This window comes from Lepidochelys kempii, chromosome 4 (genome assembly GCF_965140265.1).
Source record: "Lepidochelys kempii isolate rLepKem1 chromosome 4, rLepKem1.hap2, whole genome shotgun sequence".
NCBI classification, from domain to species: Eukaryota; Metazoa; Chordata; order Testudines; family Cheloniidae; genus Lepidochelys; species Lepidochelys kempii.
In genome coordinates, this window is record NC_133259.1 from 14,342,316 (window position 1) to 14,365,515 (window position 23,200).

Sequence of the window (23,200 nt, forward strand, 5' to 3'; positions counted from 1 at the left end):
TATTCGGGTTTTTTTTTCTGATTTTCACCCTACGTTTGGATCATTCATATCTATATATAAAATATAACTTGTTTTATTAGGAAAATACAATACATTGCATGAGATATGTATTACGATAATACATTAGTCTGTTTGTGTATATGCAAAGGTGCCTGTTGAAGTAAGGTTATGTATTAGTCTAGAAGATGCACACAATAAACGAACAGGCACACGTTCAAGCTCCTGAAGTGCGTATGCATCTGAATGTATCTCATGCCCACCATGTACACATTTCAGGCTGTTAGCAGATAACGGTTTAAAGCTCTGACACACTAAAGACGGGAAAATCTGTATCAGAATACATTTCAGAACATAAGAAAAGTTTAAAAAACTTTAAAAGTTTAAAAAACAACAAGGAAAACCAATGAAGTTGAGTGTATACAGTGCAAATGCTGTGGCCCAGTTACTAAAGTAAATATAGGCTAATAGTTTTAAGTCTATAACAGTAAACTGTTTATTCAAATTAAAAGTTTTAGTTTGGGATTAGAGGTATATTGTTTTCTTAAACTCACAGTTGGCATTGTGCTTTGAGTTGTTTTAGTTCTGTAGCAAACCACATTGAATTCTATTAATCAAAGCATTAATCTACTCAATACTTTTGCCCCGTCCTTGTGTCCACCAAAATAAATACCGGTATTTGTCCATAAAATTTAATAGTTTTTTCCTCCAGTTTTCATCTGTTTTTGTCATTGTATTAATAAACACAGATAAATTCCTGGGAAAAATAAAATAAAATAACTGAAAATGAAGGGCTCTAAGTATAGCATGAGAATAATATGGTGAGCAATTCAAAAACTGCTGTTTCTAAATGTAAGTTTAACTTGATTGCAGTGTAGATGGAGTAGAAAATTAAGCTACTAATTAATGGAGAGCATAAATGTATTTCTCATTTGATCCACTGCTTTGAAGTCATAATTAATAGGTATTGGTGTCGGAATCGACCTAATGGAGACAGTCTTTTCCTTCTGAACTTCTCCCTGCTGGCACACTTGCTGAGTTAACTGCACCTTCCTTCCAGTATGTCTGCCTGCACTGAAGATAATAGATGTTTTCTCTTTCGCTCTCCGTGAGATCCTTTTACAAGGGAGTTGCCTCTGGGAAACCAGTTTTTCCTTTATTTTTTCCACTTTAACGGAATATAATGCTAGAAATGACTCCATGATCACCAGAGATTACCAATAATCCAAGAATTTCCTCTGAGAATTTGGTGCTTATTCTGCCAGAGATATGTAACATAGTGGAGGGAGAACCATCAGTCCTCTCTGACCAAATCACAGTGTTACAGGATTTTTTTTCAATCTATTCTTTCTGAAATAGAAAAGGTGAATTGGTTTCTTCAGATAGCAATTCTTGGGCAACAGATCTGTCAGCTGTCAATGCTTTTCAGGATAAAGATGTACATTTTAAAAAATAAAATTTTGTGTTCAAGAAAATTATTCCTTCTGCATGTGGAAATCTTGAGTTCAAAGACTATTGAATAGTCTCCATTGCATCTCTCTAATGTGATTAATTCAAATTTCTGGCAGTTACTCAGTGGTTGCTTTTTTCTCCTGAGTTATAGATGTTAAGGACAGAAGGAAGCATTATGATCATCTAGTCTGACCTTCTGTATAAAAAACCAGACCAAAGAATTTTCACCTATTGATTCCTGCATGCAGCCCCATACCTTTAAGCCTAGCTAGAATGTGTCATAGTATCATAGAATATCAGGGTTGGAAGGGACCTCAGGAGGTCATCTAATCCAACCCACTGCTCAAAGCAGGACCAGTCCCCAATTTTTGCCCTAGATCCCTAAATCGCCCCCTCAAGGATTGAACTCACAACTCTGGGTTTAGCAGGCCAATGCTCAAACCACTGAGCTATCCCTCCCCCTCTACAACTGTTTCTGTCATTGTGATACTCTTTGCGCTGGTACTTTTATTACTTTCCCTATATGGTGGTTGAGTGATAATGAATGTTTGTTACTTCTCATGAATTAGGACTCCTGTCTAGGACAGTGAATCCAAGAGAGGAGGGAAAAAAACAGATTTCTGACTTGCCTCCCTAATATGACTATAATTCTGAGGACATACTTTTCTTATATTTATCAACTAGTTTTTGTTTAGGCAGGTGAAGAAGCGGTGTCAGATGTCAAATATTGCAATAGTGGCATCTGCATAATAGTGGTTTATTTTCTATACTTTGAAATTATAACAACTTTTGTAGTTTTTGGGTCTTCTCAGCTTTGGATTTGGCGAAGGTCAGCAAGTGTGTTCGTGTGGGGAGGTTTCAGATTTCAGTTCCCAAAGATCCTTTTGCCACCATTGAGTGGGATTGGACACTGAATTACCTTCTGTTTGGAGCAGTGGATTCTTATTAGGAATCAATAAAATTAAGGGTAATTAACTTTGTCTGTTCTGTAGATGTACGGGGGATGGGGGTGTATTAGCCCTGTTTGAAAAACAGCAAGAGTGGTTGATTAAAAACTTGTTTAATTTTTTGACAAGAGGTTGAAACATTTTGAGTGCATATAGATAAGGTTTTAAATAGAAACACACTTTGTTAGATTCAAGGCCACACAACATTTTGAAAGATCGTTAAAAAGAGTTGTTACTTTTACAAAGTTATGTTTCTGCTGTAGCGGGGCAAGTCGTAAATCAGATGAATCAGAGACTTCAGACAGGCTTTACTGAGCCAGAAGTGCTGAGGATATTTTGTGACACCTGTGAAGCTGTTGCCAGGTTGCATCACTGCAAAACCCCAATAGTTCACCGGGACCTGAAGGTAAGAGTTCCACTAAAAGGTAATGAGCTGAAATGTTTGCTGCTATTGAGCAGCCGACAAAAGATGACTTGTAATGTGGAGGACATCTCATAGTGTGCAAAAGCTGCCCACTTATATATGGGGAGAAGAACAAAGTCTGTCTGCAGAACCGTACCCAGAAGATTAAATGAAAAACGTTAGGTAGGTTAGGCATCACATTCTTGTAGAATAGATTTTGGCACTACTGGTGACCTAATGAGGTAATGATGAAGTTATTGTTTTACTATTAATGCTAAATTTCTTTAGAATGTTCAGAATATTAATACATGACAGGTTTGTTAACACTAACTGAAAATTAGAGGGAAGACTTAGCTGCTTTCTATAAAATTGGACACTACACTGTTTTTTGTCTTTCAGTTTGTCAATTTACCTGATTGTTTCATTTTTCCTTTTAAGGTAGAGAATATTTTGTTGAATGACAATGGAAACTATGTCCTTTGTGACTTTGGCAGTGCCACTAACAAATTCCTTAATCCTCAGAAAGATGGTGTTAATGTAGTTGAAGAAGAAATTAAAAAGTAAGTTCACTTAAACAGCTATTTGTAAGCACTAATTAATTCTCTTAGCAGCACAGAACTTATTATATGTTATGTACATTAATGGAAACGTAAGGGACTAGCTAGGAACAAATTAGTGTTCAGGATGGTTGATTTAAGTGCACAACTCCTGAAGATACGTTCCTGTTGTTAACCACTTCCTTAGTAGTGATCAGGGCTATGCAAATACCTAAAATAGGCATAGCAAGATAGTAGGAATACCTGGTAATGTTGATGCTATTTCAGTTAACCTACAGGCAATTCCTGCAAAATTTAAAGTGAATACACTAACAGTAGAGTGTTAATTACAAAAAGTTTGATGCCTCCAGGTAATACATTAAACTTAGAATATATGCAATCTTGTGATACTTGTACTCTCTTGGCTCTTTCCCCCTAAGAACCTGCAGTGTTCTAAGCCTTGCTTCATTCCTGTTTAGGCCCCTGACCTGCAGTTTACAGCATACACGTGAACTATTGTACCAACATGTTGTTAATTACAGAATTGTGAGACCTTAGATTCAAAGTTATTTGATGTGCAAGTTTGTTAGCACATTGTTGAGACATCTGGGTGCTATTGAAAGACAACTAATAAGAACAGGCTCAATCAGCCTGCATGATTGCTGACACTGGAAAAAGGCTTCATACTAACTTACTAAGGTCTAGATCTGTCCTAATGATGGATCTAGTAAGATCCACGTCATTTCCACTCTGTTTAATCAGAGAAATTGTGCATGTGTTCAAGTTTAAAATTTGTTTGTTTGTTTGCCTGCTAAAGATGGTTGGTGCTGAAGAGTAACTATGTATTATTCAGAACTTAAATGGAAAATAAATGTACACCTTTTTGAAACTACTACTTAAGATACATACATTTGGGAATGATATGTTACATTTTATAAACACACTGTTATTTGCTAATATGAGTCTCAATATCCCTGGAATATGCTTAGTTTTTAACTAGCAAGAATCAGTTCAGTGAAGTGAGCTGTAGCTCACGAAAGCTTATGCTCAAATAAATTGGTTAGTCTCTAAGGTGCCACAAGTACTCCTTTTCTTTTTGCGAATACAGACTAACACGGCTGTTACTCTGAAACCAGTTCAAAGATGTAACTTCAGCATCTGGGTTTGGCTTTGACTGCAAAATTTTTCAAGAAAAGTTACCAAAAAATAGTAGACATACTGCTATGAAAAAAATCACTCTTGGCTTTTCTAGCTCCATCTTTCTTTTTTCATGCTCCATATTTCCAGCATTAGCTTCATGTTGCTTAGAACTTCAATAAGAGACTGGTCTGTTAATGTGTATACCTTTAGAGTAGTGTGAGCAAAATATCAAAAAATAAGAGACGTTAAAATGCCACAATCTAAGGTGTAATTTGGAAATAGTTTTTTCGTAGCTGCTTTTGAAGATAATCTATAACAAGAATTAAATATTTATCATTTCCCTGATTTTATTAAAATCAGGTGTTCAAGTTTGATACCTTTAGACAAACTTTTTTGTGTTCATAAACTTGGTGTATTTGATTTGCAATAGTTATAACTTGTTGTAATTCTTCTAAGAGTATAGAAAAACAGCAAAAGGTTCTTTCCATAAAACAAAAAACTTTTGCTGAGCTATGAGCAGCATATCTACTGCCATGTCCGCATAGATGGTCAATGATCAATCCACACAGCATCATTTGTTGCTTACAGGAATGCTGTAATGACTTACTATTTTACATAGTAAGAAGAAAAGGAGTACTTGTGGCACCTTAGAGACTAACAAATTTATTTGAGCATAAGCTTTCGTGAGCTACAGCTCACTTCATTGGATGCATTCAGTGGAAAATACAGTGGGGAGATTTATATACATAGAGAACATGAAACAATGGGTGTTACCATACACATCGTACTGAGAGTGATCACTTAAGGTGAGCGATTACCAACGGTGGGAGGGGGGTGGGGGTGGGTAATAGGGGAAATAGTTTTACTTTGTGTAATGACCCATCCACTCCCAGTCATAACATTCAAAAATCAGTCGGAGAACACTTCAGTCTCTTCGGTCACTTGATTATAGACCTAAAAGTTGCAATTCTTCAACAAAAAAACTTCAAAAACAGATTCCAACGAGAGACTGCTGAATTGGAATTAATTTTGCAAACTGGATACAATTAACTTAGGCTTGAATAGAGACTGGGAGTGGATGGTTCATTACACAAAGTAAAACTATTTCCCCTTGTTTACTCCCCCCCCCCCCCCGGTAATAGCTCACCTTAAGTGATCACTCTCATTACAGTGTGTATGGTAACACCCATTGTTTCATGTTCTCTATGTATATAAATCTCCCCACTGTATTTTCCACTGAATGCATCCGATGAAGTGAGCTGTAGCTCACGAAAGCTTATGCTCAAATAAATTTGATAGTCTCTAAGGTGCCACAAGTAATCCTTTTCTTTTTGCGAATACAGACTAACATGGCTACTACTCTGAAACCTATTTTACATAGTGTATAAGTAATCTGTAGTGGGCAATTACCCATATTAAAAATGATTAGTGTATATTAGCTTATGAATGGTGGCTAATAAAGGTATACTGCAAATCTTCCATTTCATCTCAGTTCCACTTTACTTATTTTCTGCTAGGTATACAACACTGTCATACAGAGCTCCTGAAATGATTAATCTTTATGGAGGAAAACCAGTTACTACCAAGGCAGATATTTGGGTAAGTAATATAAAAGGTGGTCTAATTCTTGTAGAGTTGTTCTGCTTTATTAAGAGTAAAAAATTGATAAAAGGGAAGTTAACGTCTCAGAAAATACAAAATAAAGGCTTTGCAGTGAGAGAATAAGGTGTGGCTTCTTGCAGCAGAAGTAGTGTGTGGGAAATGGTGATAAAGAGAAATAGCTGTAGATAATGGCTTTGCCTTTTCCTACAGAAAATTATTGGCATACGTGATGTACTGTAAAAGGGGAATTATTATTTAGATTAGTATTTTTTTTTCTTTAGCCTACTAGTGCAAAATGTAGGTAACATCAGTATTTTCCCTCGCTCTGACTCAGTTGTTAACAATGGCTTCAACAGAAACCTGTTTAAGTATGATTTAAATAAGACAGACTGAATAGGTGACCAGCTCCTGTGCATTCAGTCCTATCAGCGATGTTTAGTTCAGTGTGAAAAATAAGATTTTATTGTCACTAATGATGTATAGTGAATATTTGCAGAGTGCATTAAAGATGAAGAGTGCTATATTTGCTGATTATTACACTATATATAATCAGAAAAGTAACAATGAGAAAATAAGGTATGTAATACAAAAATAAATATTTGTAATGAGTGGCTGGTACTGTTCGTTAAACATCTTTTAGTTGCTAAAGAAACAAGGTGGATGAGCCACTCTCTTTTATTGTACTAACCTCTATTGGTGAAAGAGACAAGCTTATGAGCTATGGAGAGCTCTTCAGGTCTGGGAAAGATATGCAGAGGCCACAGCTAGCCTAGGTCAACTGAGCTGGGCTGTGGGGTTATGAAATTTGCAGTGTAGATATTTGAGCTCAGGCTGGAATCTGGGCCTTGAGATCCTGTGAGTGGGGAGATCTGGCTTTGAGATTTGGTGCCACGAGTTCTTTATCGTAGTGTGTATCCAGAGTTTTGCAGCTAAATACAAGGTGGAAAAGAATTTGTTTAACATGAGTAGCTAATGTGCATTCTAAGGGCAAATCTACACTACAAAATTAAGTCAACCTAAGTTAGGTCGACATATAGCAACCACAGTAATTAATGGGGCTTTTCATGTCCATATTGTGCCCTCTGTCGGTGGTGTGTCCTCACTAGGAGTGCTTCCACCGACTTAACTGTGTGGGGCATTGTGGGGTACTGACATCTGGGGCTTTGGGGCTGACAGCCTGAGCTGTCGGCAATGCGGGGCTCGCAGCTGCAGCCCCACTCTACCCAGGGACGCACAGCCCAATATTTACATTATTATGTAAATAATGTAGCGTCTACATGGATGCTGTGTTGCCCTAACTATGTCAAACTAAGCACTATGCCTCTCACAGAAGTGGAGTTAAGTTGATGTAGTGGGTGCCTTATATCCGTGGGAGCTAAATTTTAGGGTAGATCCTTATTAGATAAAGTAGCTTACCTTGACCTAACTCTGTAGTGTAGACCAGGCCTAAGAGACGATTCAAGGAGAAGTGGACACGTTAACACCTCTTCAGTCATAGGTCTGTGAGAGTTCATTTGAGAGCATAGCGATGGTCTAGTTTCACCCACACATGATGATACCCATATAGGGTATCATTAAACAATTACAATCCATACTTGATGGGGACCACAGCCTGAAAAATCTTTTCTGAACCCTCTTTTCTGGGCTTAAAACAACCCCCCAGACTCACCAATCTCATGAATAGAGGCAAGCTCCCCACAGACCAGGACACATCAACTCAAACTGGTACTGGCCCTGCCATAACAGATGTAAACCCTGCAGAGTCAACTCTGCTCCTATAATGACCATTACCCACCATAACATACCTTTTAAGATCCACGTGTCCTACACATGCCTAAGGCAACGAGGTGTACTTCATTCAGTCACTAAATACCCTAGTAACAACTGTGTGAATGAAACCAGTCATTACTCTCTCAAATGAACTCTCACAGAAAAGTGATAAGACAAAAACAACATTAATGGGCCAACACTTTTCACAAAACAATCATTCCATATCTTACCCCTCAGTCCTCGTTCTCAAAGAGAACCTGCATAATGCTTTCGAAAGATGAGCCTGGGAGCTTAAATTCCTAACCTTGCTAGACACAGAAATCATGGTCTCAATAAAGACGCTGGATTTAAGGCTGATTACAACAATCGGTAACCCTCTAGCCTGCTATTTTTTTTGTCCTATGACTGCAGAGGTGTTCACAGGTCACTTTACCTTGAATAGTCTCTTACAATATGTGTTAACTGCTTATGCTAAACAATTGTTTCCACCTTGTATTTCGCTGTGATGCTGTGAGTATCTTTCCCAGACTGGAAGAAAAGCTCTGTGTAGTTTGAAAGCTTGTCTCTTTCACCAACAGAAGTGATCCAATAAAAGATATTACCTCACCCACCTTGTGTTTCCACAATCCTGGGACCAACACTGCTACAACAACACTTTTAATTACTAAAACCACTGAGGAAATGAAGCGAGGGTAAATCTGATTACTATATGAAATATAACACTTTCATTGTCAACATCTGTAATACCTAATGAGGACTTAAGAACTTTTTCAGATCACTGAAATGGGAGAACAACTCCATGATTACTTTTTTTCTACATGCCAGACAGGTGCATCTTGAGTAGATTCCATCAAAAAGTTTATGGGAAAATAACATGAGCTCAAGGACTCTTATTTGTCAGTTTAGATGGTGGTTCTACACGTGCAATTTCGCTGTATAAACACATATTGGAATATTCATCTGAATTAAAAAAATAGATTTTTTTAAAATTCAAAAACAGACGTAAGTTTCCTCTCTGAATTTCTTTACGTTAACAGCTTAGTTGCTGTCTGGCATCCAGTTGGAGGGACAAAAAGCACTTGTAGAATTGCTTCAGATCACGTCATTGCTTACATCCCAAGTTATGTCAATGGAGTGTTAACTCAAAATGCTACCGTGTTCAATGTCTATGCAGGCATTAGTAGTGACCAGCATTTAAGTTATTTATTAAATCTAGCTTCACTTTTTACACTGATTTATTGCCATTTAGACTTTGCAATGACAATACTTTTTTCTTTCTTCTCTTTTTTTTTTTTTTAATTTTACTTTATAGGCACTTGGCTGCTTGCTGTATAAACTTTGTTTCTTCACACTTCCCTTTGGGGAGAGTCAGGTTGCTATTTGTGACGGAAATTTTACCATTCCAGACAATTCCCGATATACCCATAATGTACATTGTTTGATAAGTAAGTAGCTGGGCAGCACTTAAAATTGTTTTGTGTGAATTTATTAGACCTTACTACTAGTAACCTTCCCTACCTACAGTATGCACTTATAGTTAATGTCCTTTAAATCAGTGAATTTGAAGGTTTGCTTAAACATAATCTAACCTTGCCCTGACACCACTTTTAGACCTTTGTTCTAAGTTCAGAAGAGTCCTTATCTCCACTGTCTGAGAAATCAAAGTAAATCTGTGGTTTTGCTGGGGAAGAAAGGGGGATCATTGCATTGAGGAAATCTTTTGAAAAGGAAAATTGTCTGCTCTGATGAAGAAAAAAAAACAAAACAGTTTCCTTTTAGTTCTTCTTCAAGTGCTTGCTCATGTCCATTCCATGTAGGGGTGTGTGCTCACCACCTGCACCGGTGTTGGAATCCCCTCCCTCCCCCGTGGTATCCATAGGGGCTGGCTCTGGTGCCCTCTGGAGTCACATGCATATGTGCCTGTAGAAGGGACACCCTCTCCCCCCTTCAGTTCCTACTTACCACCAGTGATGGTGCTGGAACGCTCCTCTTGCCTTAGCAAGCTATACTGACCAGTGGTGGTTCTAGTTTTTTCTTGTGTATATACCTGTAAATAGTAGTAGTTTTAGTAGTTTCTAGGACTTCTTAGTGGTTAAGTGTAGTATAGATAGTCTCTGGAGAGACTTGGTCTAGGGACAGGGCATGCCCTGGTCCCTGGGCTTTAAGCCATGTGAGCGGTGTAAGAAGCCTATGCCATTGAGCAATCCATGCTCCATTAGGTAATATAAAATATTAAAATTTTTCTTTAAAAAGGTATCCCTGTCTGAGATCTTTCACCTTCCTCAAGATCTTCCCTACAGATCTCCCCATTGTTTACAGCGTCTCTTCTCCTCCTTGCTGAAAACTTACATTGAGGACAGCCCCCCCAAAAAACTTTTTGATAGGACAACCAGCTATATCTGTAAAATTTTCAACATTGGTTATTGTATAAGAATCTAAGTAATATATAGTGTCTTCAGTAAAACTAGTTACCTGTGCCAATCTTTTTTTAAATAATCAGTTTTGAGCTACCCCCGCTTTGTGAGGAATGTTGAGTTTACTCCTGAGCTAACTTAAAAAGACAGAATCGCAGCTAGGATGGAAAAAACATGTTTTGAAAGGATGCTTATGCAGTATTTGCAAGGATACTTTTGCAGCAAGGAGCAAGAAATGCATTTCTTTTTAAAAAGAGTGATATCCATAAAACCATGCTGAGATATAGCACAGAATTTCCCCAGCACTTCCTTGCAATGCTCCCAAATATAGCCCTATATTGCTCTAATCAATTTAATGAAGAAGCTACCATAGACAGAAAAACAAACAAAATTTTAAAATTCTGGGGAAAAATCGTGTTTAAATCGTAGACCTCATAACTTTAAGTAATTATTATTTAAGTACTTGAAATGTACCTCTACACACTCACTTTTTTAAAGAATAAAAACAGTGTTGCCTTCTTTGTCGATAAAGCAAGATGTGTTCTAGAAAATGTTGTCCATCTAGACCAGTCTTACATTTCTGTTTGGTTTGCTTTCTACCTGGAGAAAAGTAACAAAAAGTAGGAACAGAACTCTCATCAGAATTAACTCCAGATACCTGGCTGTGCACACCAGAGATGAGGAAGAATCTCTCGCTTGAAACTTACATTTAATTTGAGACAATCACTCTTTCAAATCAGATCTGTTTAGTTCTTTATTCTTATGACCTTTCTTGATTCCTAGAATGAATGTTGTCATATTTCAGTTGATTTCCCAGGTTGCCAGGAAGGCTATTACCCCAAAACTGTTTGATAAAGCCTGGGCTGATGCAAATTATACTTTTAAAGTTTCCTGACATGTTCTTGCTATAAACTTCTTGTTCAGAATCTAAGAAAGATTTTTCTATTTTTATAATTGTTTCTGTATTTGACAGGTTATTAAATGATCTCAGTATGCTGACTTCACTGGCAAATTTCTGACCAACGTGTACTTTAATAGGCTGTAACTTATCGTGTAGTCTTGGTTCACACGAGACTACAGGTGATTTTGTCATGTATTTAGCAGGACACTAAAATCCAGGATGAGTCCAAATATGCCTCTAAATCCTTCTGAGCCCTAGGCATCTATCTTTTTAACCTTGAGTTTGTCAAGAGCTTTGTTGTGACATACCTCTTTCAGAGGAGGGCTGCACACAGTTTCTCCCAGCTGCCGTATATTACTTCTGTTAGCTAGGGGAACTTAATAGAATTGAGGTCCTAATTGTGCCCCGACACCCCCCCACACACACTACTTGCAATGTCTGAAACTTCTTTCTCAGGTGCTTCTGATGCCATCATTTCCAGCAGTTTTGCACCAGGCTAGGATCATGTGGTGGTGCCACTGCAACTTTTCCATCCTATCTTACGCTGTTCTTGTCATCTTTTTTAAATGGTATTTCCCCAGCCTTTTTGACTAAACTCTTGGATTATTGCGAATATGTGAAATGAGGCTAGATCTCATTTTTAGGGTGAAATTTGCTAATGTTTTACTACAGTAGTGTCCAATCCTGAGGGCCAAGTGTATTTCAGAATGGTCAGGAGTCTACAATCAATATTTTGGGGCTGATTCTCTGCACTGTTCTCTCTCTGCACCTTCAGGATTTACCACGATGTAGGGAAGTCTTCTAGCTCTACACCTGCTCTACCTCCTGCATAGAGGGAGGCATAGCTCCTGAAAAGGGAGCATCTGAGTGGTTGGGGTGGACACTTGAGTTGGAATGAACACTTGGGCTGTGCCCAGTTGGCATATTGTCCCTTGGGGACCACAGCCAGCAGACATAAGTTGAGGCATTTCCCAGGGCAAAGAATTGGGGAACTGTAACAGGGTGGTGTTGCTCAACTTCTCCTGGCCTGCCCTGCATGGGAGAGGAGAGTGGTATTTTGCTTAGTGTGCCCTTAAGCTCAGGCAGAGCTAGTGAAGCTGTTATGCTGCCCTTTTTTTGGTCCCGGGCGGTGGGGCTCAGTCTTGGGCCCCAAACCCCAGTAAGTCGAATGCCAGCCCTGGCCACCCCATTAAAATGGGTTCATGACCCACAGTTTGAGAATCACTGGATTAAAATGAGTGTACTTCAGAATTACTTATTAACAGTAAGTTTGTTTTTAATAATGCTGTTTCTGTAACGGACGCATGGATTGGTGCTGGTCTAAAATCCACTCTTTTTAATTAGTCTGCATCTAATTTTAACATTCATATAGAATAATGTTCTCATGAAATGGCTGGCTGTGTCAGTTCAGAAAACATAAATTGTGTTCAGAGATGGAACTTGGTTATGTTTTGTGTGTGTGTGTGTGTGTGGTTTTTTGCATGGGTCCTCTAATTAAAAAAAAAAAAAAAAAGTTGCCGGTTCCAAATGCAGTGACATTTACACATCAGCCCACCTGTGATGCCTTTAGTTGGCTCACTGTTTTACATTTCTGTAAAATGTATCTGTATCTCAGAAAATGCTTTTCAAGAAGGCTGGTATTCCTGAGTTGTTTTCATTCTAGTAATGGAGAAGAAGGTTTTGAAGACATAACTCTGATCTAGCTGGTGGAGAGACTCAGTTTTCCTAAAATACGAACTACTTTTTTTTTTTTAACTTATTAGTGTAGCACTTTGCAATTTGTTTTATAGCATCCCTAGCAGTCCTTACAAGTCTACTGTTCAACTGATTCAGCTGAGCGTCAGGACTGGTAATGCAAATTTTCTACTCTTTCATTCAAGCAAAAGAGGAAAACATACAGTATAAACCACATATTCTTGGCAACAGACACCATTCTAACTCAGTACTTGTCTGAAAGAAGTAAAAACCACTTTTTGAAATGAGTAAATTCTAAATCAGTTAGTAAAGTAGTTTAATTCTCATTTACTCTTCATTTGTACTATGTCATAGGCAAATTTTCTTTAATTGCTATTAGAGAAATTTTAATCAATCCACTTTTACAGGGTACATGCTTGAACCAGATCAAGAACGGAGACCCGATATCTTTCAAGTATCTTATTTTGCCTTTAAACTTGCCAGAAAGGAATGTCCATTGTCCAATATTAATGTAAGTAGTCTTCTGTTTCTCACGTCTTTTTTGATAGATTTAGTAAGTGTCCCTCAATATTGTCAAAAGGAGTTATTACTTCTAGATCAAATCAAGTGGAAACATGTCTAATGTTAACTTTTTTCTTTATAAAAGTCTGTCCCTGTGCTGAAATTTCTGGATATGATAAATTTCAAATAGATGCTGTGTTGACAGAATTCTTAGCTCGTTAAACTAAAGCAAAAAGGAAAACTGCCTTAGAATCTTCTGGATAGCCCTAATAAATAAAGATGGAATGGAAAATCGCTTCTGACACATCCTGATAAACTATATCAGAATGTAATGGTACTTTCAGTGAACTGTACTTTCCACACTTTTTATTTGGCTAGGTCTCTGGGTAAATATAAAATACATTTTAAATTGTTCCTGCTATGTTGATTTTTCTCTCAGTAAGTTCAAATTTGAGAGTTACTACATGAGGTAATGAGGACAAAAGGAACTGATAATTTTGAACAGAGCTTTGAGTTAACTTAATATTATTAACCATCCTTAGCCATTTCCAGCCTTGGCAGGCTCTTACCTACCTACAAGGGAAAATGGAATAGCCTGAGATTTTCTCCTCAGCCCCCTTCACCTTATTTCTATATTTCTCTAGCATTTGGGGGAAAGATATAAAATCTCTAATTCCCAGACACAAACTACATTTAAGATGGAGTTAAGGTTGAGAGGACATAACTAGTAATGTTATAAGGATGGAATAATTATTTCAAAACCAAGCATTCTTCTTGAAGTAGTGTCCATATGGCTGCTCTGCTTCAGTTGTGCATATGCCTCTTGAGCCCTTTGATCAGAGGTTTTTCCACTACCTGTGCCTGTTTGACCTGTGTATGTGCCCTATACCTCCTCATGCCAGATGTCAAGGCTATATAGGGATGCTTGAGTGAACCACCCTTAGTTCCTATTCTACCGCCTTGGCCGGAGAGGGAGCTCTAGTGTGCCTGCCTGGAGCGTGCCGTGGCTATTGTGTATTCTTCTTAGAGTTGCTTGATAAGATTGGTTAGTATAGTTAGCTGTTAGTAATAGTAATAGTACCTGGATGACTGGCTACTCGAGGGCCATTATTATGAAGCTGTGCTATCTTCCACCCAGAGAGCCCTTGCTCTGTTCCAAAAGTTGGGTCTTCAGCTGAAAGTAAGGAAATTCACCTTAACCTTCATAAAGAAGATACAGTTTATAGGGGCTTCATTGAACTCGTTGACAGCCAGGGCCTGCCTTCCATTAGACAAGTTCATAACCATATCAAGTTTGGTACAGACAATTCAGGGAAGTCCTTGGACTACTATAAGGACACATGACAGCTTGCGATTTTGTGACCGAACACGCATGGCTACGTCTCCACTTCTTTCCAGGCTGGCTCAGAATGACCTGTTTTCTAGGCAGCCGCACCTTGGACAAACAGGTGATGGTTCCTCTACAACTGAGGAGCTTCCTGGATTGGTGGAAAGATCAACTCAACATTTTAATGGGCATTCCCTTCTGTTTCCCAACTCCATCACTAACTTTAACAGAGGCAATATTGTTGGGATAGGGAGCTCACCTTAATGCTCTCATGACTCAGAGCAGATGGACAACTCAGTAAACCAATCTCCACATCAATCTGTTCGAGTTCAGGACTGTCAGGAATGTCTGCTTCCATTTCCTGCCTCCCAGAGGCAAATCAGTCGGGTCATGATGGACAGTGTGTCCTGCGTGTTCTATGTCAACATACTATGGAAATGGTGCATAGCTCATCAGATCTAAATGTTGGTGGTCTACCTCTTGGGCATTCAGAACACCACAGCCAATGTTTTCAGCGGACACATGGCACAGAACTGTGAATAGGAACTAGACTTTCAAGTCCTCCAAAACATATTCCTAAGATGGGGTCTGCTGAAGGTGGATCTCTTCAGAAGAACAAGAAGTGCCCTCTTTTCTGCTCATGAGGGGGGTCTGAACCACCATTTGGGGGGGGATACCTCTCTTCCTTTCTGAAGGAATAGTGTCAAATTCTATCCAAATGTAGGTTTTGTGTTTTAAAAAAAAATCTTTTATAATGCGTATGGTGAAAATAAATGTTTCCATGAATGTGTTTGAAAACTCCGAAGGAAACATTTTAAAACAAATATTCTCTGCACTCTGTGCAGCCCAAACGTAACAGCGTTGTGCTGAAAGTTAAACTGACTTAGCTGACTTCTATTCAAGATGAGAAAGCTAAAAGCAGTCTATATCATGGTGAATTTTTTTTAAAAAAATTGCAATTAATAATCTCTGTGATGGTTTCTCCATGGGGTTCCACCTGGAACTGGGGTAACACTGAGCCCCCTGACCCACCAGCCTGTGCTCCCTCTCACACGGTACTGCTGTGACAAGCTGCAAAGCCCATCAGTCTGCACTTTCACCAGCATTCATACAGTAGGGACACACCCAGCTGCAGTTACATGCAGGCTCTCTGACCAGCCCCTGCATAGGAAGGCTACAGCCAAGGCAACTCCCAGCTCCCCAGGCATGCCCCGCCTCTGGCGTATATACCCAAAATTGTTCCGTCTTGTGTTGCACAGGGAACTTGACAGCATAAGCTCAAAGTTTCCCCCCACCTTCAATGTGGAGAGGAATACCCAACAGCCTATGAGCTATGATTCCCAAACCCTTCTCTGCAATTCACTGGTTAAGATAAAGCAAAAACAATTTATTAACTACAAAAGATCGATTTTAAGTGATTATAAGGAACAGCAAACAGATCAAAGCAGATTACCTAGCAAATAAAAAAAAAAACCAAACTAAGCTTAATATACTAATAGACTGGATATGAATTAGCAGATTCTCACCCTAAGAGATGGTACAAGAAGGTTGCAGATTCTTAAGGGGCAAGTGCACTTGCTTTACAGCTTGGAATCCCCAGGTGTTTCATTCACAGGCTAGAAATCCCTTTAGCCTGGGTCTAGCATTTCCCCCAGTTCAGTCTTTGTTCCCCAGGTGTTTCCAGGAGTTGTCTTGTGTGGGGAGTGAAGAACCACAGATGATGTCACTCCCTGCCTTATATAGCTTTTGCATATGGTGGGAACACTTTGTTTCAAAGCTTGGTTCCCAGACCAGTCTGTGGAAAAATACTGACATCCCAGGATGGAGTCCAGCATCATGTGGTCTGATCACATGTCCTTGTAGAGTCATAGCAGCCAGTACTTACAGGCTGTTTGGAGCATTCACAGGAAGGCTCACCAGGTGGAAGATAAGCTTCTCCGAAAGCCTATTGTTTTTTCATAATGGCCCATTGCCCTGAATAGGCCCCCCTTCACCCAATTTTGTCTAGTGGGCATTAGCCAGGTGTAACTACATTTGAAATACAGATATAGTCAATATTCATAACTTCAGATAAAAAGATGATACATGCATATAGATAGGATAATAATAATCAAATCATAACTTTTCCAATGACACTTCACATGCCTAATGTACAAAATGTATCATAATTATGCCATAAAGCTATCATAACATCACTGTGAAGAACATGCGGTGCAGTGTCACAATCTTTGTAACAGAGGTAAGAAAACATTTTTAATACATTTAACCTGACAATGTGTGTTTAACCACAATATTGAGCCAAAGCACTGTCTGATACTTTGTTTATGAATTAAGATCCCCCAAGAAGCCACAGTATTCCTCTTCAATTTGAAACAACTTTCAGGATTTTATATTTTAATTCACATATGTTTTTTCTGAAGAATTCTCCTGTCCCTTCAACTCTTCCTGAACCCATGACAGCTAGTGAGGCAGCTGCTAGAAAAAGCCAAATAAAAGCCAGGTGAGTAAAATAATGTAGAACTTTGTGGATTCTGATGTAGATATCTTTATAGCAATTTTATGCACCTGAAGTTTTCTTATATGTTTGGTTAATATGCTAAAACTCCTCCTGATACCCAGGACTTGTGTGTATATGAATTTTTTTAAAAGGTCAATGTTTTTAGCAGTCTGAGATGGTAATTTTAATAGATAAGAATATTTTATTATGAAAAAATGTCTCTTTAGCATTTGTTTTTTTTTGACAGATCAGTGATAGGGGCACATTTTGATAGGATAACTTTTCAAAAGCTCCTAGTTGACTTGACTTAGCCTCCTGTGTGCCTAATGACAGGTTTCAGAGTAGCAGCCGTGTTAGTCTGTATTCGCAAAAAGAAAAGGAGGACTTGTGGCACCTTAGAGACTAACCAATTTATTTGAGCATAAGCTTTTGTGAGCTACAGCTCACTTCATCGGATGCATAAAGTGGAAAGTACAGTGAGGAGATTTTATATACACTCAGACCATTAAAAATATACATTGTATGGAGAGTGATCACTTAAGATGAGCTATTACCAGCAGGAGAGTGGGGTGGGGGGAGAGACAACCTTTTGAAGTGATAATCAAGGTGGGCCATTTCCAGGAGTGAACAAGAACGTCTGAGGAAAGGGGGGGAGAGAATAAACAAGGGGAAATAGTTTCACTTAGTATGATGAATCAACCACTCCCAGTCTCTATTCAAGCCTAAGTCAATTGTATCCAATTTGCAAATTAATTCCAATTCAGCAGTCTCTCGTTGGAGTCTGTTTTTGAAGTTTTTTTGTTGAAGGATAGTCACTTTGAGGTCAGAAATCGAGTGACCAGAGAGATTGAAGTGTTCTCCGACTGGTTTATGAATGTTATAATTCTTGACATCTGATTTATGTCCATTTATTCTTTTACGTAGAGACTGTCCAGTTTGCCCAATGTACATGGCAGAGGGGCATTGCTGGCACATGATGGCATATATCACATTGGTAGATGTGTAGCTGAACGAGCCTCTGATTGTGTGGCTGATGTGATTAGGCCCTATGATGGTGTCCCCTGAATAGATATGTTGGCACAGTTGGCAACGGGCTTTGTTGCAAGGATAGGTTCCTGGGTTAGTGGTTCTGTTGTGTGGTGTGTGGTTGCTGGTGAGTATTTGCTTCAGGTTGGGGGGCTGTCTGTAGGCAAGGACTGGCCTGTCTCCCAAGATTTGTGAGAGTGATGGGTCGTCCTTCAGGATAGGTTGTAGATCCTTGATAATGCATTGGAGAGGTTTTAGTTGGGGGCTGAAGGTGACGGCTAGTGGCGTTCTGTTATTTTCTTTGTTGGGCCTGTCCTGTAGTAGGTGACTTCTGGGTACTCTTCTGGCTCTGTCAATCTGTTTCTTCACTTCAGCAGGTGGGTATTGTAGTTGTAAGAATGCTTGATAGAGATCTTGTAGGTGTTTGTCTCTGTCTGAGGGGTTGGAGCAAATGCGGTTGTATCGTAGAGCTTGGTGTAGACAATGGATCGTGTGGTGTGGTCTGGGTGAGAGTTGGAGGCATGTAGGTAGGAATAGCGATCCATAGGTTTCTGGTATAGGGTGGTGTTTATGTGACCATCGCTTATTAGCACTGTAGTGTCCAGGAAGTGGATCTCTTGTGTGGACTGGTCCAGGCTGAGGTTGATGGTGGGATGGAAATTGTTGAAATCATGGTGGAATTCCTCAAGGGCTTCTTTTCCATGGGTCCAGATGATGAAGATGTCATCGATGTAGCTCAAGTAGAGTAGGGGCATTAGGGGACGAGAGCTGAGGAAGCGGCGTTCCAAGTCAGCCATAAAAATGTTGGCATACTGTGGGGCCATGCGGGTACCCATAGCAGTGCTGCTGATTTGAAGGTATATATTGTCCCCAGATGTGAAATAGTTATGGGTGAGGACAAAGGCACAAAGTTCAGCCACCAGGTTTGCCGTGACATTATCGGGGATAGTGTTCCTGATGGCTTGTAGTCCATCTTTGTGTGGAATGTTGGTATAGAGGTCTTCTACATCCATAGTGGCCAGGATGGTGTTTTCAGGAAGATCACCGATGGATTGTAGTTTCCTCAGGAAGTCAATGGTGTCTCGAAGATAGCTGGGAGTGCTGGTAGCGTAGGGCCTGAGGAGGGAGTCTACATAGCCAGACAATCCTGCTGTCAGGGTGCCAATGCCTGAGATGATGGGGCGTCCAGGATTTCCAGGTTTATGAATCTTGGGTAGCAGATAGAATATCCCAGGTTGGGGTTCCAGGGGTGTGTGTGTGCGGATTTGTTCTTGTGTTTTTTCAGGGAGTTTCTTGAGCAAATGCTGTAGTTTCTTTTGGTAACCCTCAGTGGGATCAGAGGGTAATGGCTTGTAGAAAGTGGTGGTTGGAGAGCTGCCGAGCAGCCTCTTGTTCATATTCCGACCTATTCATGATGACCTCCTTTGTCAGCCTTTTTGATTATGATGTCAGAGTTTTTTCTGAGGCTGTGGATGGCATTGTGTTCTGCACGGCTGAGGTTATGGGGCAAGTGATGCTGCTTTTCCACTATTTCAGCCCGTGCATGTCGGCGGAAGCACTCTATGTAGAGGTCCAGTCTGCTGTTTCAACCTTCAGGAGGAGTCCACCTAGAATCCTTCTTTTTGTAGTCTTGGTAGGAAGGTCTCTGTGGATTAGTATGTTGTTCAGAGGTCTGTTGGAAATATTCCTTGAGTCGGAGACGTCGAAAATAGATTCTAGGTCACCACAGAACTGTATCATGTTCGTGGGGGTAGAGGCAGAAGGAGAGGCCCCGAGATTGGGCAGAAGGAGAGGCCCCGAGATTGGGCAGATTCTTCGGCTGGGTTAACAGTATAGTTGGATAGATTAACAATATTGCTGGGTGGGTTAAGGGAACCATTGCTGTGGCTGCTTGTGGCATGTAGTAGTTTAGATAATTTAGTGTCCTTTTTCTTTTGTAGAGAAGCAAAGTGTGTGTTGTAAATGGCTTGTCTAGTTTTAGTAAAGTCCAGCCACGAGGAAGTTTGTGTGGAAGGTTGGGTTTTTATGAGAGTATTCAGTTTTGAGAGCTCATTCTTAATCTTTCCCTGTTTGCTGCAGAGGATGTTGATCAGGTGGTGCCGCAGTTTCTTTGAGAGCGTGTGACACAAGCTGTCAGCACAGTCTGTGTGGTATGTAGATTGTAATGGATTTTTTGCCTTCAGTCCTTTTGATATAATGTCCATCTGTTTGCAATTGGAAAGGAAGATGATGTCTGTCTGTATCTGTACAAGTTTTTTCATGAAGTTGATAGATTTCCACTCCATACGGCTAAATGCAGTGCCTTGCATAATGACAGGTTTCAGAGTAGCAGCTGTGTTAGTCTGTATTCGCAAAAAGAAAAGGAGTACTTGTGGCACCTTAGAGACTAACCAATTTATTTGAGCATAAGCTTTTGTGAGCTACAGTTCACTTCATCGGATGCATAAAGTGGAAAGTTCAGTGAGGAGATTTTATTTCTACATAGACCAGGGCAACAAAGCCCGTTGCCAACTGTGCCCACATATCTATTCAGGGGATACCATCATAGGGCCTAATCACATCAGCCACACAATCAGAGGCTCATTCAGCTACACATCTACCAATGTGCTGTATGCCATCATGTGCCAGCAATGCCCCTCTGCCATGTACATTGGGCAAACTGGACAGTCTCTACGTAAAAGAATAAATGGACACAAATCAGATGTCAAGAATTATAACATTCATAAACCAGTCGGAGAACACTTCAATCTCTCTGGTCACTCGATTTCTGACCTCAAAGTGACTATCTTTCAACAAAAAAACTTCGAAAACAGACTCCAACGAGAGACTGCTGAATTGGAATTAATTTGCAAATTGGATACAATTGACTTAGGCTTGAATAGAGACTGGGAGTGGTTGAGTCATTATACTAAGTGAAACTATTTCCCCTTGTTTATTTTCTCCCCCCCTTTCCTCAGACGTTCTTGTTCACTCCTGGAAATGGCCCACCTTGATTATCACTTCAAAAGGTTTTCTCTCCCCCCACCCCACTCTCCTGCTGGTAATAGCTCATCTTAAGTGATCACTCTCCATACAATGTATATTTTTAATGGTCTGAGTGTATATAAAATCTCCTCACTGTACTTTCCACTTTATGCATCCGATGAAGTGAGCTGTAGCTCATGAAAGCTTATGCTCAAATAAATTGGTTAGTCTCTAAGGTGCCACAAGTACTCCTTTTCTTTGTGCCTAAGTACCTTTTGAAATGAGGTTAAGGCTTGCTCCTAAGTCAGTTTGGCACTTTTGGAAAATTTTACTCATGTTCTGGCAGAATATTGCATTGCTATAAAATTCCCAAATAGCGAAACAGAACTGGAAATGACTGAAGCTCTAGAGTCTGTAGATTTTTGACCACCATGAAGAGAGAAGAACGGATTCTTGCTTTTAAAAAAATATTTTATCATCTCCTACTTTTTCTATATCACAGTGTTGAGTTTCTGGAATATTCCATGAATGATCGTCATGGTGCAATCACAGTACTTTGCTCAAACTCTGAAACAGTTGCATTCTGTCATTAAGTTATGATCAATATATGTCTCCAGGAAAAACAGAACACTTGCACTTAGGAAGAATGAATGTTAATGATGTTCAGTCACCTTGGTCTCCTTGGAAATGTTGTTGCATGGGCCCCCTCTTGTGGTATCTATAGACATTTGAGAGTTTATCTGAATTAGTAGGCAGGTCTTTTAGGCTTGTTCTCCAAAAGTAATGTCAGGGGCTTTTCAATGTCTTCAATATTTTTAGAAATCAAAACTTAGAAATATTAACATAAAATTTAAAGGTATGCAAAAAGAAGATGGGCTTAAGGGTATCTTGAATAAAGCTGAAGAACAGTCATATACATTGAAATGTCTTCTCTGGAAAATTTTTCATTGTAGAATAACAGATGCTGTTGGACCAACAGAAACCTCAATTGCACCACGACAAAGACCAAAGGGCAATTCAAGCACTGCCACTTCTAATGTGCTAACTATCCAGAGCTCAGCAACACCAGTAAAAGTATCGGTTCCTGGTGAATTCGGTAACTGTGTGCAAAAAGGTAATTCACTCAAGCTGAAGGACTTAAATATTAACACCCTTCCTTCCCCCCACCCCCACCCCCAAAAGGGTGGTGGTGGAGAAGGTTTGTTCTATTTTTCCATTGTTTTTAAAGATAGAAATCCAAAGTCTGTGACAGTCACTTTGAACCCAGAGGTAGCTGTTGTGATCAGTGTCCTGGAGCTCTGAACCATCTGGATAGCCCTAACGGCCATCCTACCTATTTTTCAAAACTCCACAGTGCGGATCCTGACACATAGCGGCTCCCCTACATAAATCAAGAAAGCACAAGTTCATCTCTCCTCTGCCTGGATTGGAAGCTGTCAAACTCTAGATGTCATCAACACCAGATAACTGAGATGGCAGAAACAACATGGCAGACGTCCTGAGCAGACAGTTGGTTACCACTCATCAGTGATTTTTTACCTAGATCCATCATAGAGATGAGACATGGGGACCCTGGTGATAGATTTGTTCGCCACTGATGTCAACGCCAAGTGCCAGAACTTTTGTTCCAGAAGGAGCACGAGTCTAGGCTTATTGGGCATCTTCCTTCTGCAGTGGTACCAAGGTCTCTTATGTGCCTTTCCAATTCCCCAGATCCCCCAGCATGATTTCCAAGGTTAAAAGGGACAAATGAAGAATTATTTGTAGCTCTGTACTGGCTGAAGCAGTTCTGGCTTAAAGATTGATTACAAATGTCCATCCAGCCTTTGATCCAGCAGCTCCCAGACTGCTTGAAGCTGAGCTACAGCCTCACAACCAGATACACTTCCCAATCCAGAAGTCACTGCAGCCTCCCAAAGACAGCATAGCTATTAGCTGGTTGAGTACCTTGGACAGAGACTGCTTCCTTCAGATCCAGAAAATCCTGACACAGAGCAGGAAAGCATCTACCAGAAAAACATATTCATT

General features: G+C 39.7%; 1 protein-coding gene across 4 annotated transcripts in view; it reads left to right on the plus strand.

The window, feature by feature from the left end:
• BMP2K (BMP2 inducible kinase) overlaps positions 1–23,200 on the plus strand; it is a 108,587-nt gene that overhangs the window by 43,195 nt on the left and 42,192 nt on the right. For 3 of the 4 annotated variants that reach the window (XR_012158433.1, XM_073340471.1, XM_073340472.1), the window contains exons 4-10: positions 2,660–2,802; positions 3,238–3,359; positions 5,993–6,074; positions 9,160–9,292; positions 13,265–13,368; positions 17,106–17,185; positions 22,126–22,286. Coding sequence is in view for 3 of the 4 variants with exons in the window: in XM_073340471.1 (XP_073196572.1) it covers positions 2,660–2,802; positions 3,238–3,359; positions 5,993–6,074; positions 9,160–9,292; positions 13,265–13,368; positions 17,106–17,185; positions 22,126–22,286 (825 nt within the window). In the remaining variant the exon portion in view is untranslated. Of the gene's footprint in view, positions 1–2,642; positions 2,803–3,237; positions 3,360–5,992; positions 6,075–9,159; positions 9,293–13,264; positions 13,369–17,105; positions 17,186–22,125; positions 22,287–23,200 lie in introns of all 4 variants that reach the window. The other variant, XM_073340473.1, reaches the window with a different exon arrangement.